The sequence below is a fragment of the Acipenser ruthenus genome, chromosome 6, assembly GCF_902713425.1.
Source record: "Acipenser ruthenus chromosome 6, fAciRut3.2 maternal haplotype, whole genome shotgun sequence".
In the NCBI taxonomy this organism is placed as follows: domain Eukaryota; kingdom Metazoa; phylum Chordata; class Actinopteri; order Acipenseriformes; family Acipenseridae; genus Acipenser; species Acipenser ruthenus.
Genome location: NC_081194.1, coordinates 56,418,438 through 56,438,687, shown reverse-complemented (window position 1 = coordinate 56,438,687; position 20,250 = coordinate 56,418,438). Strand labels below are relative to the sequence as shown.

At 37.6% G+C, this 20,250-nt stretch overlaps 1 protein-coding gene across 1 annotated transcript in view; it reads left to right on the top strand.

Moving 5' to 3' along the window:
- Positions 1-3,080: 3,080 nt before the first annotated feature.
- The window catches only part of LOC117410408 (potassium channel subfamily K member 5-like), a 36,807-nt gene continuing 19,637 nt past the window's right edge, over positions 3,081-20,250 (top strand). The window contains exon 1 of the mRNA XM_034016921.3: positions 3,081-3,604. Coding sequence (XP_033872812.1) covers positions 3,416-3,604 — 189 coding nt within the window. The 5' untranslated portion in view covers positions 3,081-3,415. The remainder of the gene's footprint in view (positions 3,605-20,250) is intronic.

The following is a 20,250-nucleotide window of genomic DNA, read 5'->3' as shown; positions in this document are numbered from 1 at the left end:
ATGTGAACTTCTGAAAAGCATGCAGTATGTGAGATTCTCACACATCTCAAGTGTCTTGCTTGGGTCACTAAAATGTCTTTTAACTACCCCTTTCCCATGCACACCACTACAGCAACAAAACAATGCATTGAGATCAGAAAAAAGAAACTGGAGTGGGCAGAGGAGGATTAAATCTCTGTTGAGGTTCACATAAATGACTTATATTGTAACACTTGAATGTATTTGTATTTGCTTGCGATTGTAAGTCGCCCTGGATAAGGGCGTCTGCTAAGAAATAAATAATAATAATAATAATAATAATAATAATAATAATAATAAATCTTGGTATTTTATTTATTTATTTACATGTACTACCTAAACATTATATCCGTTGTTCAGGGGTGGAGGGAGCTGGATTAAAAAAAAATCACTGATCTTGCTGCGTATTTTGATCTAGTGCTGGCACAGTACAATACTCCTCCACAATACAAACTGTGCATTTAAACCAGATCTTTAAATGAAATATCATGCTTTAAAAAAAGATATGCATTTAAGCACTACATAGGGAAACAAAATAATCCAACAGACAAATGTAACTAATACATAAACACATTCGCTTTACTTTCATGTGAAACTCAGCCTGCCAGTATAGCTAACTGTCTTTTTTATAAAAGAACCATAAAGAAGTTTTTTAAAAATAAACTTTTTTTTTAATAAACCCATTCAAAACTCCTGAGCATTTGGTGCTTTTCACCAGTACTTTGTAACTGATCTCGCGTCCACTCAACAATGCAACAGCAGCCAATGAAGTAAGGAAAGTTAAGAGGATCAAAACAGAAGACTGTGATTAATTGACAACCCCAGGATGCCGCTTTACGTGTTCCCACCAATACCGTTGCTCCCGGCCTTCCTAGAGAAGGTCCGGTTAGAGAAGGCGATAGTTCTCCTAGTGGCTTCGCCTGGATCTCCTGAGTCAGGCGAGAGGCACTCACTGGCATCCGGAACCAGACAGCTTCCAATTATAGGTCTGGTCAGTTTTAGGGCTATCTGACGCAGTAGTGGGTACGTTGCAGAACGGTAGGGTAGGTTCCACTAGGTCTTTATATGTCTACAAATTAAGATATTTTCTAGAACTGGTGTCTGACTAAGGGTCCTGACCCAGTCTCTTGCCCTATGCCAGTTATCTTGCAATTTCTGCAAGAACTGCTCGATGTCGGTAGGTCACCTTCTACACTGAAGGTGTATTTGGCAGCCATTTCTGCATGCCATGGCCTTGTTGATTCTGTATCTCCGGTTGCGCATTTCTTGGCATTCCGGATTCTCAAGGGTGCTTGGTGATTATGCCCTCCAAGGAGAGTCGTTCTCCCCGAATGGAGCCTTGATACTGTACAGCCTTCCTTTTGGCTATCACCTCCGCAAAGCGGGTCAGTGAGGTGCACAGCTTCTTTATGCGTATTCGTGGAACAGGAGTCTTTCTCCACCTCCTTTTTCTTCGTAGGAGCATAGGAGATTGAACTTCCTCTGCCCGGTGTGGGCGTTGAGGTGTTACGTGACCAGCTCTTTGCTGTCACGGGATATGGACCCTAGGACAGCCCCTCTTGAAGCAGCGACTGTCGCACTGGATTGTGGACACAGTCTCAACTGTGTATGATAGTGCTGGCTTGCCCCCATCTGGGAGGGTAGCCTCTCATTTTACCAGAGGGTTGGCTACATCTTGGGCCCTCTTCAGAGGGGTCTCGTTGTCCGATATCTGTACTGCGACTAGCTGAGCTATGCAGCATACTTTCTCCAGGTTCTATCGCCTTAATGTGATAGATCCTTCCTTGCCTTCATTAGGCACGAGGGTCCTTGAGGGTGTAAGCTCACACCGCTAACCTTGGGTTATGCGGTTCTGATGCATCCCTCATCTGCTGCCGTTCCTTCTCCCTTGCGACGGCTCTGGTATACTTTCCCATAAGTAATGTCTTAGTGGTTGTCTTCAAATTGAAAGGGAACGTTAGGTTACTTACCGTAACCGTGGTTCTCTGAAAGAGAAGACAACCACCAACCAGCGAGGTTGCATCGGTTGCCCTCACGAGTTCAGGGAACCAGGGTTACGGTAAGTAACCTCACGTTTTAAAGAAAGATTAAATCAATGACTGCCTACAAAATAATACATTTAAAGATTTGCGGTATTTTCAGTGGGCTTTTTTTAAAACAAAAATGATCATATCATCGAAATATTATCATTTCTCCTATTTTGCTTGACTCCTATTTTGCTTGAACTTTAAGAAAAAACTGGAACAGCAGACCAGGTCAGGCCCATCCCGATTCATGGTGTCTGAATCCCAGAGGTAACCATTCTTCTGCTTGCCAGGTACAGCCACACAGAGGTCTGAAGAGAAATGGCTGCAAGTGTTTAGCATTTTGGGGATGTTGCCCCTCACCCGCTCCCCCATTCAGTTTTTCTTATAAACCCTGTAGACTATGGGATCAGGCTCCAAAGACTACCTCCCTCCCCTTTTAATTTTATTATAAAATGTACACACACCAGAAAAACCACATTAAGTTGCCATAGCTTGTTTTCACACAAATACATGTTTAACATTATTGATTCTCACACACATTTTTTCACAGTCACAGTAGAATTACTCTCATCTTGTTTACTTTATGCTTTGGTCTTGGTTAGCATTAAAGAACAGCACATACAGTTTAATTAATTTTTATTGTATTTTAGCACGTTCTAAATGGAATCTACTGCACAAGGATGCTGAGCCCTATAGCTAAAACCATTGGGTATCAACAAACTGGAATGCACGTCTGCCTGGCAGTTGAGTGAAATACTAGCTCATAACTATAGTTTTGTATAAAATAAAAAAGCACATGGGGAACACGGTAGCTTTAAGGTTGATTCTTAAAAAAAAAAAAAGAAAAAAAACAGTCAAGGCTTTCAAACTTGACCTCTGAGTTTTATCGATTTTTACGTTGCTGTACACTGGTGCCACAAACTGTACCTGCTACAAAAACATTTTATTTAACTCTGAATGGGCGGGTCGTTTTTGTCAAGCTCCCCGCCTTCTTTCTCTCTCTACACTTCAGATATTAACCCGGGCTAACAAATTCACTCATTTCAGAATTTGCATGCCGCAGTATACTGGGTTACAGCATTCACTGAAGGTGTTGGTAAAGTTCAGTGAAGGTACCAATTTTGTATTTTTAAACGAGTAGGGGGAAAAAAGGTTAATGTCACACGACAATAAAGTTATGTATGGTATGCATATTAATACGGTTGTGGAAAAGACGAGTTCAAACATACACATAAGAAGAAAGATGACCATGTTCTAAGTTTTCAGACACATTGTGAGCATGCGCTGCGTATATAAGCTCCAAATTCAAACGGGCAGGCTTTATTTTTAAACACTGATAAGGAAATTACTGTAAGAATAACAACAGGGGAATGATGGTGGACAGGGGTCCTTTGTTAACATCAGCAATTATTTTTTACCTGTCCATCGGGGCGGCAATTTTTCAAGTTCTTGAAGAGCCAAATTGGAAGAGTGCTGAGGAGGACTACAAATTGAAAAAGACTCAAATACTGAAGGATTACCCCTGTCTCAAAAAACAGGACCTGGAAAAAATACTGGAGGTAAGGGAGATATTCATATCAGAACTATATTGAACGGAAGTACAACAACAAAAAACACACACAGTTGTGAGTCATCAGTCTGTTTGATTATTGTACTTTACAATGTTGTTAAACTGGAACGGCGGTGTTAAAGGTTTGTGAAGGGTAATTTGTCAAGTACCAGTATAGGTTAAATAGCTCATACGTAATTTGTGCTTGTGGTGTTCTGTGTTTTTCTTCGCTAAGTGGTGTTTGTGTATTTTTATTTATTGTTTTATTTTTTTGTAACAGGATACACAAGTATTTTGCAAGCACACACCTGCCAGACGTCAATAACATTTTATATATATATATATATATATATATATATATATATATATATATATATATATATATATATATATATATATATATATATAAAATGTGTTGCGCTTAGGCTTGTGGTCCTTTGACCCTTTTCCAGTTAGAAAGTTCCATTTTATATCGGTTGTAATAGCCTGGCGTTTGTATGGGAACATAGTGGTAATAACATGTAATATTTCAAAAGGGGTGGTGTGTATTGTGCAGGTTTATTTGATCAGTGTATAGCAATGAAATGTGTCAGAAACGCTTGCAATGATTCAGATGACATTTCAATTGTAGCAGTGTTGGCACTTCACAAGTCACTACCTACCGCAGGTCCCGTTTGAAAAAAAAAAAAAAAAAAAAATCCTGTTTATTCACACATATATTATAAACGCATGCGGTGTATTTTCATGGAAGTCATGTAAGAGAGATAAGAAGCACTGTTGACTACCATTGAGACTCACTTAGGTTAGGGTAAATACATGTTTAGAACCCCGCAGCTGAATTCACACGGTGTGGGACTGTAGGTTTCACGCAAGAAATGACGCATTGTGCTCTGGTCCATTACTCTGGATATTGTTACCACTGGCTGTACACAGCATGCATATGCAAAAGTAAAAACATAAAAAAATGTTGTTCATTTATAATAATGCGTAGGAGCATACATAAACATAATAATAATAATAATAATAATAATAATAATAATAATAATAATAATAAAGAATGTTCAAAAGCTGTGGGAATAATATTGATCTGCAGACTGAATTATGCTAAAGTTTCTTATTACCAGTACAAATTCTACTTCCTATGTGAAACCCCAGAAAGACTGTTGCCTGTAGATTAACATCTCGGCTGAGCAAAAAAGACATGTATAATATAATATTGGTCTTAAGTTCAAAGAAAGGGAAATGGCTAGTTTTACATTAAGAATATGTTTTCTTAGGCAAAAATCTTACTGGTAGGAATACCTGCTTTTGAGATCAGCTTTTGACTAACAGTCAGCATTCTCATCTTAAATGCAACTTCATTGTGGAGTTCTCAATTTAATGCTGGTGCAATACTTTGACTGGCAAAGGATTAGTGCCCTGCTTGCTAGAATGGGCTGTCAGGGTTAGAGTGTAGGAAACATTTTTTGCTACTGTAGTAGTTTTCTTTCTCTTCTTCATATCTGTCTCACAATACAAAAAAGGCGGCAATTATCTCACAATACAGGAAAGGCAGAAACGGAAGTGACACCATTCACCTTTTGAGTGCCCCAGATTCTCCCTTTCAGGGTGATGTCGTTTTATGTAATTGGAATCCATTCAAACTGTGGAGTGTTGTAATGAACTGCCTTATGCTGATGAAGGAGATTGGAGAATAATGGAAGGGGGAAGATGAGGTGGGATTGCTAGTGAGGTTTGATGATGAGCATTGAATGGTAAATGGTGAGCTGATAAACATAGAACAAAAAATTTGCATAGCAATGCAATAGGCTTTTAATAAGATTAGCATTTCCTGGTTACAAAGAACAGTGATTAAAGTGAATGTTTGTTTTTTCAAAAGCATTGCACTCGTTCTGGATTGCTTAAAGAAGGTTACAGATTACTGTACAGTGTTTCTGTAGGGTGTGGTTTATTGTGTCGGTTTAACTTCAAAGTACACCTGTGATGGTATTTCTAACGAAATATGATTATTTGCTATTCAGTTGACATTTATGTTATCTCTTTAAGAGATGCAGGACTGCCAGGGGCAGGATTCATTGGAAAAGTGTCCTGGTGAGCCTGGAGCATACATTCTTCTTTAAGAGTTAGAGCGTTATTTAATGAGCCATGGTGGGTGGGAATACTGGTGCAAGTGCTTTCTCCCTGCCTCGCTGATTTATTGAACCACTTTTTAACTTTTAAATACAGAGAAAAGAGGTCCACTGTTGTGGAACAAGTTTACAATCTTTGATATCTGTCTCATCTGTTGAGATCACTGAATCAAATCCCAGGTTCTGAAATTATATTTTCATTAATGCACAGCTAGTTTTGTAGTTTTTATTTGTTACTCTGACATTTTGTTGAGGATAGTGACACTAAAATTTAAAAATATATATTTTATAACCCTCATCCTTTCCTAACTCAATGGAACATGAAATGGAAAATGAAATGAAGAATGACTAGATGAAAGAAACATCTCCCCTTAAGTCCCCAGTTTTTTCTCGGCAGCCAATAAAGCCCGTTGGAACTGCCTCAAGAAGCAGCAGCTGCTGTGGCTGCCTTTCACTGTGGTCCTTTGCAAGTCAAAGGGTTAGGAAGTGAAGTCATTACGATTCAGAGAGCACTTGGGGGAGGGGAGGGGGGGGTGGGGGTGGAATCTCTACCCCCAAGCCACCCTGTGCTATTAGCGCCATACAAAGAACTTATTATACTTGCTGCAGGACTCTTTAAAGCTAGGAGCAGTACATTCTCCCAGCTGTACTTCGGATTTGCTTTTAATTGATCCCCATTGGAGATTTGAGGCTAAATGATTTATGATCCATGTCACTTTATTATGGAACAAATCTTCCTTGTGGGGGAATATTTTTTTTATATGGCCCTTCTGGCAATTATTATTATTTTTATATATATATATATATATATATAATCAAGGCTTGAATTTCATTTTTGTGTGCAAGGGGATTTCCCCCCTATGCTGTAGCCAATGGGGCGGATTCCAACATTTTAGGGGGAATAGCAAAAAAAGGCACTTTTTTTAAATGCAAAAGTGCCATTATATATTACTGCATCATCATTCACACTGGTGTTGCTTTAAAATAAGCTGCTTTCAGGTGACCTAACAGCTCCTCATCACTGTGAGACAGAGCACTGTCCATTGCTTTTGTCATTGTCTGATGTGAAGTTTTTATTTCATGTTTCTGTTTCAAAGCTGCATTGTGTGTACTGCCACGAGAATGTCTCAATAATGTAGACATTTTGTAACAACGGCCAGTAAACTTTACAGTTGCATAGAGACTGCAGACTGAACAGCTCATTTCACTGTTATTAAGCTCCAGCCATGGATAAATCTTCAGCCAGTTAGGCTGAAATTGATCTTTTTTGCCTTTCCCTTCACTGCTATCGTTTGTTTGTGTTGTACATTCTGCACTGTTTTCATTTAACGGCTCTGGCAATTTTTTTTTGCCTGCAGAAGAATAAGGTGCTTTTCTTTTTAACCAGCCCTCCATTTTTTTTTAAAAAAGTGAAAGTTACCGCTTACAAAACAACACCTAGATAAATTTAATATGGTCTTTTTTTTCAAAACTGTTTACTTACTGCAGTATACTGAGTTTCTATAACGCTTAAAGATGGCGGCCAAGAATCACGTACAAGAGAATAAAGTCTCGCGGCATTTAAAATATCCAGCACTACTTTTATTTATTTATTTTATCCAGCACTACTCAGAATGCGGCTCATAGAGCAACTTGGAAAATGCGCGATTCCCGTGATTCCGCGCTGAAATTCAAGCCCTGATATATTTATATATTTTTAAAGCAGTTTCCACCTCCCTGGACTTGAGTTCAGATCCCAGTGCTGGCTGTCAGGTTGAGTTCTGAGATTTATTAAGGCAAAGTTAATGGAGACTTGGAGATCTTGGTTTGTAGCCTCTGCTTAGACACTCGGTTACTCTCAGTGATTGTAGTTGTAGCTAACATAATAGTTGCATTGTGTAAAGCATCTGACATGCTCTACAGCCACTGTTAGGTAAGATAGTTGGCATGTTAAATACATCTGAAAGTTAAATTATAAAATTAGTCAATCTTTTTTTAAAGGTACTGTAACTTTACAGCTTATGAATTCAAATGCATTCTGTTACTGCCCTGCTCTCTGTGGCTGTAAATCTCAAGGCAAAAGAAGTCTGCATCAGGACTAATGCTGGAGAGTATTAATCAGTAAGAGATTTATGCTGCAATGGTATACCATGGCTTTAGAGAGAATACTTGGGCTTGAAACTTGTTCCAGCTCTCCACCCAGTCCCAAGTTTCAGTACTTTAGGTATATTATTGAAATATTATTGAAGTGCTTACTGAATTGTAATGACCTCACTGTCTAACCCTTTCACTTGTAAAGAGACCACAGGCAGGCAGCCACTGCAGCTGCTGCTTGAGGCAGTTCCAATTGAGTTTACTGACTGCTGAGAACCCCTCAGCACCATTCTCCCCTCAGGCTCTGCCATGATCACGCTTCATCATGACATGAACAAGTCACCTGAGTCTGAAGGTTTACTTAACAGCAGATATTCATTCAACTACTAAAGAGGAACATTTTTTAAAATTTTAATATCAATCCTCTGACTCTTGATCATTAAAAAATATATTAAATGAAGGTAGTTCTGACTTGGTGTAAAGCATGTGTGAGTTTCAGGCCATGGTTTTGCAGCTTCCAGGTCTAGGTTCTGCTCCACCATGAAAAACACAGGAACCCTCCCTGCTTCATTCAGCCTCCACCTAATGAAGCTCAGTTTGGGGTCCAGTATTGTAATGTGAAACTTTGTTTAATAGTGTTTCTTCGAGGGGTCTTATGATCTTCCAAAGCCTGCATGAACTACAGAATGCAGTATTAATTTTATAGAGACTTGCAGAGCCAGCCACTTGTTTCAAATACCCCTTCTCCACTGCCACACCGACCCGTGAGGGCTCGGTACGGTACGGGTATGGGTGGTTCTCCACTGGCTATTTGTCGAGCTGAGCGAGAACCTAACTGTGAAACTCCAGCCTCACAAGACATCTGAATCTGGCTCTGAGACAAGCCTGGCTAGGGGCGGGGTTAAGGAGTTTTTCGTCATTACTGGCATCAGTCAGTATACTCCAGAAAGACAAACAACAAGCAACATGGCGGGCAGCGAGTGTTATTTATAAAAATACTGTAAAACAAAATACAGCTGTACCATACATACAACTACTGCTCTCGTTGCGTAGCAAAGCTTCTTTTTTTAAGCACCCAAACAAAAAACACCTCTAGAAAAAGCAATTATCCTTAAACGGGATATCTTTGGCAAATCATATTTTTAAAACCAATTTTTTTCCCCTTCAATCGAACTAATTGAACTTTATTAAGTTGATATAAATCAGTAATATTTGTGGATTATAAAGAAATTCCTAAATATGTTTACAAGATGTAGTGATACAAGATACAGCTGTACCGTTGGTCTATTAATTTTTGAACACCATTTGTTTGCGCATCTTTTGGCAAACTGAGTTAATTAATAACAATAAATAATAACAACTGTCTTTCAGCTGACGTTAGTTCGGCTCTGCAGTGGAAAAACAGCCCAAGCTCTCCTTAACCGCACCGTGCGGGCTCAGAACGGCCCTGGCATGGCTCGGTTGTACAGTGGAAAAGAGGCAAAAGAGTGTACCTGAACAGAACAGGTGGAGGGGGCAGGGCATGAAGTTAAGATCATGAAGGGCAAGGCAATGTTGCCTTTGTTGGGTGTGAAGATTCAGGAGTTCTAGGGGGCAAAAAGGCAAAATATAAATCCAACCCAAGGGCACCAAGACGATTTCATACAGCTGTATCTTGTATCACTACATCTTGTAAATATATAGGAATTTCTTTATAATCCACAAAGTTACAAAGGATTTACAGTTTTGTTATGGTGCATTGCTGGACACTCAATTCAGGAAAAAGCATACACATTCTAACCCCTTTCGTGAAAGCACAGGTTTTACTAGTTAAAAAGTAGAACCTCGTACGGTAGTGAGAATGTATTACACACAAATATATGAAAAAAGAAATCAATCTACGTCTCAAGATTGTGTTTTGTTCACTATTATGTTATCTCTCCTACTCGGTTCATAACGCAGGGAGCTGCTACTTGCACCATGTCATACATAGCTACTTGCACAGTTTTTTTTTGTTTTTTTTTTGGTGTAAGAATTTCGAGCAAAATTAATAATTATCTACCAAATTTGTGCGTTCATTTTTAGTGTTGGTGTTTTGGAGGGAAAAACACTGAATCACAAAACAACAACAGTCATTGAAATGTCTATATACATTAGCTATGTATATACACTGAAGACATGAAAGGAGTTAGAATGTGTATTGCACCGTTGCATTTTTAAGTATTGCAATTTTAAGCATAGAACCAGATCTCCTTATACCATATATGATCATAGAATATGTGATTATGTGTAATGTGGTATATGTTATAAGTTGTATGTTGTTGTTGTGTTTTTTTTGTTTTTTGTTTTTTTTTTCTTACTAAGCCGTAATTTAAAAAAGGAAATTTAAATATAGGTCTCCATTATTTGAAGGATATTCACGTGTACATGAAATAGTGGACAACAAAGCATTGGAAATAAATTAAATTGCAGCTGCTAAAGAAATGGCCTGAAAACCCTCTGTTGTTTGATATTTTTTTGTGAAATGCCTAAATGATACGAACACAGTGGAATGCAAACTCTGCAAGTGGCCCAATTTCTGCAGTACTTGATGTAAGTTAACATTATTATTATTATTATTGTTATTATCGGGGACGAGTTGTTGTGCACTCATTTCTTACCTGTCAGTTTTCGCACATACTTCTTTTATTGCTCTGAGCACACTCTTAAACTCAGGGGAGACGTTTAAGGAGGACAGAGATGTGTTGGACTCCAACTTTTAATAAAATCACACAGACTCATTTAATTAGAAGTTTTAACGAATCAGAGCAGTAGTAGTGCTCCTTCTGTTTATTAAATGCTTAATAATGGATAGAGTGGTTGCAAGCCACTTTGGATTCCTGCTAATAGGCAATCTGGGCGTTTCCAGTGCCTTTACAGGTTTAACAGCATTAATACTTCAACACAGTAATACAGGTTTGGTTATCACATACTCAGCCCTTAGGCTAGCTATGCAAACTGCTAAAGCGTCCACTGCTAAATCCTAAAACATCCAATATATCACCCTCCAAAGCTAAAATGTAAATCCTATACCTTATAGCAATGCATCAATATAAATGAGATATACATTCAAAAGTCTTATTACCTTCCACTACATGGAAGTTTAGTTGTAGAATACAACATAAAAACAAGAACTGTTTTCAAAGGCAGAGACTTCTAAATACAACCAAACGCAAGCAGCTTTTTCAGAGATCTTCAGATCATGGACCACACAACTTGTAAGATCAAGTTGAGTGACACTTAACTACGATTTTACCTCAGCTTTTATATAGTTTTTTCTCCATCTAATACGTCAGAAGACCCAATTAAATCTAATTATTTGCTCTGTATTGACAGCTCTTATCTTTGTGTGAATAATATATTTCAAAAAGTACGAGTGACCCGCTTTTCAAAATTAATTGAATGTGAGCTCATTGTTCACTATCTTCCACCCCTCCTTTCCCTAAAAATTAGTGAACTGGAGTTCACAGGGTCCTTGCTATCAAGTACAATACAAGTATATGTGTATATATGAGACAGATGTTTTTAATTTGTAACACCAGCTCTGTTTGATTATATTAACCTGGGTCTAAAATATATGTCTCTCTTAGCAGCATATTATGTTACCTTTTCAGTGTGTTGTCAGTGGGCCAGTTTAACTTCATATACAAATGTGTGTTAACAAAATATTGGACAAAGACTGTAGGGGTTTATCATAAGCCTTTGAATAAAACCACTAAGCATACAGTGGCCAGTCCAGTTATTTTCAGGCTATAATGAACATGTTAAATATAATAATCTCATATTAACTGTACCATGCTTGGACTAAGCCTGACCTCTCTCTGTTTCTAAAAATCCCCTGCACAAGCAGGTTTGAGACACCCTGTTTACCTGCAAGGCTAGTTTTTTAATTAATATGAAACTCTGCTGCAAGCGCTTTTCCAAATTCACTGCATTAAGTGATTTTTGACCGGATTCATGAGACGCCTCGGTCTTTTCAGATAATAAAAAAGCTTACATCCTAATTTTTATGACTAAGCACTCATTATTTTCTTAATATAATGAGGTACACACTCCTGTCTTTCTTAAAGTACCTTCCGTTGGTTATCATTCAAGGTTGGCAAATCCCACTTTTAAGAGCCAGCACCAAATCCTGCTTTGAGGTGCCAAAGGCTAAACCTTATCTTTTGAAGGTCTAATGGCCTTCCAGAATTATTACTGTGTGTCTGAGACAGACTTTTAATTCTTTCACTTTTAAACTCTACAGTTTCCCTGTAAATACATACTTATGTTTATTACTGCAGTAGAACTTAAATAAATGCAACTCTGTGGCATTTTTAGTTTTAAATGTAACTCTGTCCAACGGTTGCTTTTTCTTTTGTAATACAAAAGCCTCCATATTTTTGGCTCGCAAACATCATCCCAATTAAAGTCACTACCTTTCTAATAAGCGCTTATACTGTAGACAACTTTAATTTAAATGAAATGCTCGCTTCGGCTGGCAAGTTTTCATTCATTTGTATAATATAATGAAGTGAACGGACATTACACTATATACTCCCTTATTCTGTTACCAAAGAATAAGGTTAATTTTTTAAAAAGATCGCTCATTATAGAAAGGCCTTGGATTCAAAACTGCTGATTACCAGCAAGTCTCGCTTTGACTACCAAAACCTATTTTTTCATGCCCAGCACAGCCTTGCTATGAGCAGGAAAAGAAGAGGTCACAGAATTAGTTATTTTCCTTCAGTATGTCCACTGTGTACTAAAGTTATTAAATCCAGTTTACACTTTATTGTCTTATATTCAGACATAACAGTCCTTCTGTTATAATAAAACATTTACACTTATATTCAGTTTGAATTATTCTAGAATACTTGTGTTTAGCTTAAAGACTATCAGATCAAGCTTACTTTTCTAAATAAGAAACTTGACTGTGAATCCATTAAACTATAGGCTTGTTAATATTGAGAAATATAGCAGCATTATTAAGACTTCTTTTGTTATTACTATTTTTATTACACTAAAGCCCCAACCGGGCAAAAACACAAATATGATGTTTCTATTTAATTAGGCTTCCAAGCCAGAATGGCTGGAAGCCTATTGTTCTTGTAAAGATTATTATTATTATTATTTTCTTTTCTTCCACCACCAAAATGGACCAAAATCAAGTGTCTCATTTTGAAGCCATTAAAACAAGAATCATTGCAGCTATTGCCATCAAACTTCACACATATGTTGATGACGGTATGCAATTACACACATCACTTTTTGGGGGTGACCGCACGTGACATGTAGCCGTCATTTTGGATTTTATGTTTTTGCCTTAAAATGCAACTCCTCCAGAACCACTGGACCGATTTAAACTGAAACTTTACAGGTATCTTATTAAACATAAGAGCATCAAAAATTATTCATTTGGTCGGTTTTCGTCAATCCAAGATGGCTGACATGGACCAATCAAAATCTGGCGTCAAAAAATTTGCTCGGGATTTCACGGGATGTTGCTTTTGGCAGGTTGCTGCATAAACAACATGGCTGCCACAAGCCAATTAAATTTCAGCTGTATTCAACATGCATTTTTTTCAAGTATATAATAACGTGAAACTTGTGCCATATATGTGATTAGATTTTAGAGTATTTATGTTTCTAATTTTGTTAAGTTTTCTTCAATCCAAGATGGCTGACATGGACCAAACAAAATTTGGCGTCGATAATGTTGCTGAAAATTTCATGAAACTTTATAGATGGTAAAAGCCTATGAGGTCTTGAACCTGAGTGAAAATGGTGCGGACATGTTGCATGATATGGCCGCCATATTGGATTTTTTGCATGCGTTTTTGACGATATTCAAAGATCTTCTTCTCTGAAACCGCTTATTGCATAGCTGTGAAACTTGGTGTGTAAAGTCATATACTAATGTACATTAATTGTTATAAATAAGACATTTTCTTAACGCATTTACTCTGTTTAAATAGTTGTAAGCTACTGATAGTAAGCATACTCAAAAATTATGCTTTCCAGTTAACAAAATGTTCATATGATTTCCAACCATACTTTCTTGTGCTGTAAATGCTTGGAAGCCGTAAAGTTGCCTGCAACTTCTAGTTCAAACATATTATTTCTCTTCAGAGTTTAATTATGTTCTTTATTAATTCAAAATCAATATTCTTTTAAAATACATTACAGTCATTACAATATTTGTTGCAGTTTTGCAAATGTTCAATTTGTATCCCAAAGATCAGTCTGCTTCCAGTAGCTGTGACAGTCTTGGGTCAGTTTCTGCTCTCAGTGAGTCTGTCAAAGCCACCACAGGTGTGGGTGACAGTCTTTAAAAGCCTGATACCTGCAAAAACTAAAATCTTGTTAGCTGGGCTTCCATCTCTACATTCTCATTCCCATCATCAGTAAATTAAACTGTTTCTGTCAAAGAGCCACCCATCTCTGCCACATACACCTTTCCTTGTACAAAGGAAGATGTTTTTAGGGTCACTCTGTGACACTACATTAGGTAAATCTTAGAACACTTTGCAGCCGCTTTAGACAGCTCTTCTTCCTTCTTTCTTTTTAAATGTTTTTGAGTTAACATGGTGCTCACAGACAAAATCAAAGACACGTGATTGAAAATTCCTGGAGGCGCAGTCATGTTGAGCTCAGTCTAACAGCGTCCCTCCCTCTGTTTGCCCTTCATGAACCGAAGTCTTTCTCGTGGCTTAGTGCTGGGAGGTGCGCAGTAAAAAGAATGCCAACAATAATACATTGGTAATGAATCATTTTCTAGCAGGACAAGATTCCATTGAATTGTGACAGAATTAGCCAGCTGACACTGAGCAAGTTTGTGAATGGGTTGTAGATGGGATGTGCTGGTGCTGATGGACATCGGCAGCAATGAAGGAAGGGCATACAGGCAACTTTTGTTGTAAGTTTTTTTATTTTTTTTATTTTATTTTTTTTATTTTATTTTTTTTAAATTTGAGAGGCATTGAGGCAAGTGGCCTGGGCACTGCAGCAATTGCCACCAGTGCCATCGGTTATTTCACACCCTGAGGGGGGTAAAAGTGGAGTACAGCAAGCATGGGTTTACTATTTTTAAACCTTAGTATTTAGCCTTTTTAGCCACGTTAAGCAAATCATTGTATGTTCAGTTTCTTTTTATTAGTGTATATAAGTACATTTTAAGCAGGTGGATTAAGTAACTGTGAAATAATAAAAAAGTATGTTGTATTTTGATTCACTAGGGCATGTATGTCTTGTCTGTGAACAGCTCCCAGATTGAACTTGCCCACGCTTCCTCATCGATGATGTTAATGATGATAAATGGAGCTATAAGGTATATGATAGGCGAAATCAAGAGGTGTGCTGTAAAATGTTTTATATGACAGAAAATAAAGTAAGGGTTCTATCGAGTCAGGAGCAAGTCCAGACTGAAATACTTGACGCTGCTGCTGTACATAGCTGTAAGGAAATGATTTGACATTCATCATCGTCTGAGCATGCAGGTACAGAATGATAACGCACCACCCATTTTAGGCATGCCTTGATTTTGTAGAAGCAACATTACATTATATGATTAGTCAACCAATGACTGACTATCTCACCAGGGCAAAAGGCTTGGGAAAAAATGGCAGCAAAACCAATGTGAAGACTTGCTTTTAATATTTTGTTAATTATTCAACCAGGAGAAACTATACATGAGCAAGACATTTATTTCCTAAATATTAACGTGGACATTGAACCTGTTTGGGCTCATTAACAGCAAGTTGAACAACACGCATTGGACAACCAGTGTGCTTTCGTTTCAGAGCAGTGTGCTAAATTCCAGATCATGTCATGTGTTAAAATATTAATCTGGCATTATGTAGGCTCTCATGGTTTATAGTGGGTGTTTTGGTCTTGTGTACGACATCAAATTTTCTTGCAGCCATGTGTGATCAAGGGTGCCATAGAAAACAAATTGGTGGAGTATATGGTTATATTTAGGGCTTCTGGTTTTTGGTGCTTTAACCCAACTTTTATACTTTCCTTTAAGAATTAAATTGATGCCTTTTAAGCCATTTATGTTTGTCAATCACAACTGAGAAACACGTTAATAGTAAAATTGATCTATGTGTTTTTTTTCTTTTTCTGTGAAACAACTAAATGAGCTTTTAAATTGCCAAGCCTTAATTTATTTAAATGCAGAATGCACAAACGAGATCGCAACATGTTAATAAGGACTAATCTTTATTAAAGCTAGAATGAAAAATAAAGTATAGCGGAACGTCGCATATCTGACTGTCACATAACAGCCCTGATCAATTAAATAAATAAGTATAAATAAGTATTAAAATTAGGCTACGAGAGTAATGGTATTCGCAGCAAGTGCAGCGTCCATGATGGAAACAGAAAGAAAGCGTTATAGCAATCGGCCTTTTGGTGCGTTCCCCTTTAAGAGAGACGGGCTGTGTGCGTGTGTCAGTCGGCTGTGTGTATCAGTGATATTTCAATACACCAGTTGAGAAAGCTTTGTGTTTTACTCTTTTTTTTTTTGTGCAATGTGTTTTATATGATGGAGTGCACAGTTGCAGATATTGGCAGCATGTTGTTGTAGCTTTTAAATGCATTTGAATTAAACAAAGCAAGCTTCATAAACGCAATGCTTACCACCCGTTTGTTTAAAATGGCTGAAGCAATATTTAAACCAAGCTGCTTATCGGCTATTGGCAATATCAAGAAAGAACGCAAAGTACCGTGACAGAGATATTAAGAAAGCAGAACCAGGGAGGTAGGGGCTTAAAAGCTTTGCGTGGAGATGGCTTATAGTAAATCGCACAGCAACAATGTGTATTTGTAGCCTAATTAATCTCACGTTAGCTTACTTTTAAAGCACAGAATTTTCCCTGTGTTTAAAGCAGTTTGAGTGTTGTTTTTGTTCACTAACCTATTTATGCGTGTGTAAATGTCATTTTCTATAGATTGCAAATATCATTTTCTATAGTTCGCAAATCCGACTTTTTCACATATCCGCCTATACCCCAATCCACAGGTCGGATATGCGATGTTGTATTTTATTACTTTATTACAATCATTATGCGTAACTATATTTACATTAATAAAGAGGTGTCCCTTCTGCTTTTAAATGAAAAAGTAAGACTTACGGTTTAAAAGCCCATTTAGTTGTTTCACAGAAAAAAAACATGAATTAAATCAATTTTACTATTAATGCCTTTCTCAGTTGTGATTGAGATACATGAATGGCTTAACAGATATCAATTGAATTTTTAAACGAGAGAAGACAAATCGTGGTTAAACACCGAAAATCAGATGCCCTAGTTATATTGTTATCTGATGGTAGGAGATACATTTCATATACAGATGGTAGGATGCCTGGATCCAAAGGTTGCGAATGGAAGGTGTGTCTACAACTGCCACTTGCAGCATTTGTGTGCTACTGAAGGCCTGGATAACAATACTAGAAAAAAAACTTCAGTTGATTGTCTGGCATTAAGAAGTGAACTGTGCTGTACATGTGGTGGTGTTAGTAACTTCAAACAAATAAAACTGAATAAAACCACTGACCCCTCAGACATACATTTCAGCAATACAAGCTATTTAACCTAATGGATTTTTTTTTTTTAACTGGATAATGCATGCACAGAAGTTTATGTGAAAAGTAGTGTATCGGCAACAAAATGTCTTGATGCATGCCTAACGATTCTGCTGAATTTCCAATTTCTTTGATTCATTTTACAACATTTGAGCAATAAAACAATTTAATGTGAAAAGCAACCAGTTGACCTTTGTTCTTGTAACAAGAGCATTTACTGTGGCACATGTGAAAGTGGCTCAGTTGATAACAAAAGCCATGTGTCATTGTGGTTTGAGCGCCTCCTGATATCTGATGGGTGCAGTTGGCATTCTAACCTCACCACCTTCTATCTTCTTACCAGTTTTATTTAATCTAATTTAGATATGATGAGTGCACAACTGGAGGCATTTTCTACACGCTTGTCCTTTCCCCATTTTCTGGATGGTTCACATGCTGTTGTGCTTATTTTAGACCTTTAATGTATACAGGTATTACAGGTTTTTTTTTTTTCTTTTTTTTTCTTAGGTTCCATTGCATGTACAGATTCGGGTAATACATTCTTGTACAAGTGCATATACAATTAATTCATATACCTGAACACAGAAATCTGCACCCCTGTTGCAGTAAAGATGTGGTTTTTTGAGACCACTTAAATTACAACAACCCTGCAGCTCACTTAAAGGGGTTAGTAATTGATCAAAAGCTCTTTTTGTTGTGCCACAAATTAAAGTAAGTGGCTTCTGCGGACTTCCCAGCATACCTCAGCACAGCAGTGGATACCAATATAATTTCCGAGATGTCCAAATAACACTTGGCGAAAGCCGCAAAAACATTTCCTTTGTATGTTTAATTGATGCCTTAGTCGCGCCTATCAAAACACCGCCCGAACAAGATCATTAGAACCCAGAGTTGGCTTCACACAGATACTCCCATAAATGAAAACAAAAGAATGTTGTTGCTGCCAGTTCACTCAGGAAGAGGTACGCATCTCCTGGACACTTCCTCCTTGCTCCGACCCCTCTGTTGTTGCATCCTTGGGGGTTTGGGGGTAACCACTTAAGAGGGACAGTGGGAAGTAGCAAGGCTCTGAGAACAGAGTTCTGTCTTTAGTATTTGGGAAAATAAATAAAAACTAAAGTATAAACCATTTACTCCACTCCAGTAATGATGGCCAGGTTGTGGACAGGGACAGAATAATTGCAGAGTGGCCATCCCTCGGGAGTTCTGGAACACATCTGACTAACAAGAAGAGTGAGAAATGGGAAGCCAAATACAAGTAGATATTGAAAGTTAAACAACAAGAAATCAATGGTACAAGGTACTGTATGATACAAGCTGAAATCCACTCCACAAAAGGTCAGAACTGATACTTACCTTGCCTGCATCTTGTACAGCACCCGATACTTATATTTTTGTAATATAATGTGTATGTATATATATATATATATATATATATATATATATATATATATATATATATATATATTAAAAAACTAAACAAATTAAAAGACTTTCAGAGGACTCCAGAAGGATGACATTGATTAAAAAAAATAAATAAATACGCACCAACACGAACATTGGTTTGACCCACGGTCTGCACTATTATCAGCGATGTGTATGCAACAGAAGCCGCTGGTAGATTACAAAAATGATTAATTAAACTTAGGCTAGGTAGTTGTTAAATTTGTATGTTTTTATTCGCTATTAATTTATTAAATTATATTCATTGAAAAAGGCAGGAGAGGACCAGATTATTATTATTTTTTATTGTTTTGGTTTAGTATAATGTAGCAAGCCAATTTTCCTATTGAAGTAGGCTACAATAGATTTTTTTCATTAAAAATTGTAATTTTCATTGTTCTTTATTGAAATTAATGTTCAGCTTTCATATTTTGTTGTGTACTACTCATTTAATCAAACCAAGTAGTGTAAGAAATTGCTTGTATCATTCATGATGTTGTTCAAATCAAGTAAGCTTGTGTATAAAAAAAAGACTTGCATCTAGTGTCATCTTACTTAAAGGCACTCAAGCTGAAATCTTAAAGAAATTTAAAGTAGGCTACAAACGTGGCAGCTGACTCTCTCTCTTTAGCTCGCACGCAAGAACTTGCAGGCTTGATACAACAGTGTTGAGAATTTAAAAAGGTACCGACACTATGACTCTGCACACCCAGAGGTTCCGGGGCTGTGTCTCGGCAAGCCCTGGCACAAATTAAGGACTGGATGTCTGCTTATTCGATAAAAAAATGTCAACTAAGAGGATGCAGCAGTGGAACATTGGATGTTTGAGACTGTTGGCACGAGACACACAGCAGGACATGCAGTTCAGAAGTCCTCCATCAGTGTGGAATCACCAGCAGCAGAAAAGTGTTTTTCAGTTGCACACTTGGGCTTGTAAAATTTTGTGTTAGTGTGACAGGCTGACCGGGGTAAGGAGACTCAGAGTCAGGATGTGCAGACTTTTAATTAAACAAAATACACAAAACAAAAGGCACGATGGTCAACCAAAAAGACAAACACAAAAACAGGCTTTAAACAAACTATACCAAAAAGAACCACTCACTCTCTCACACAGGTCTTCTCACTCTCACAAACACTCACCCACTAACATGCCCAACCACTCCCTTTTATACAGGTGTCTGGGCTAATTGGGCAGTTTGCACCTCATTAGCCCAGGCACATTCCATACATTCCTCACACAAACTCACTCACTGAACCACACCCCAAACTTAATCGTATCCACTCTAAACAATACAAAAAACACAAAACCACCACACAATAGGCTGCACCCCATTACAGTTGGGCATGTAAAATTTAGAGCTACATGCCCGAATGGGCATGTTAAGATTTTGGAAACTTTCTGCCCCTGTAATATTTTTAGTAGTAGTA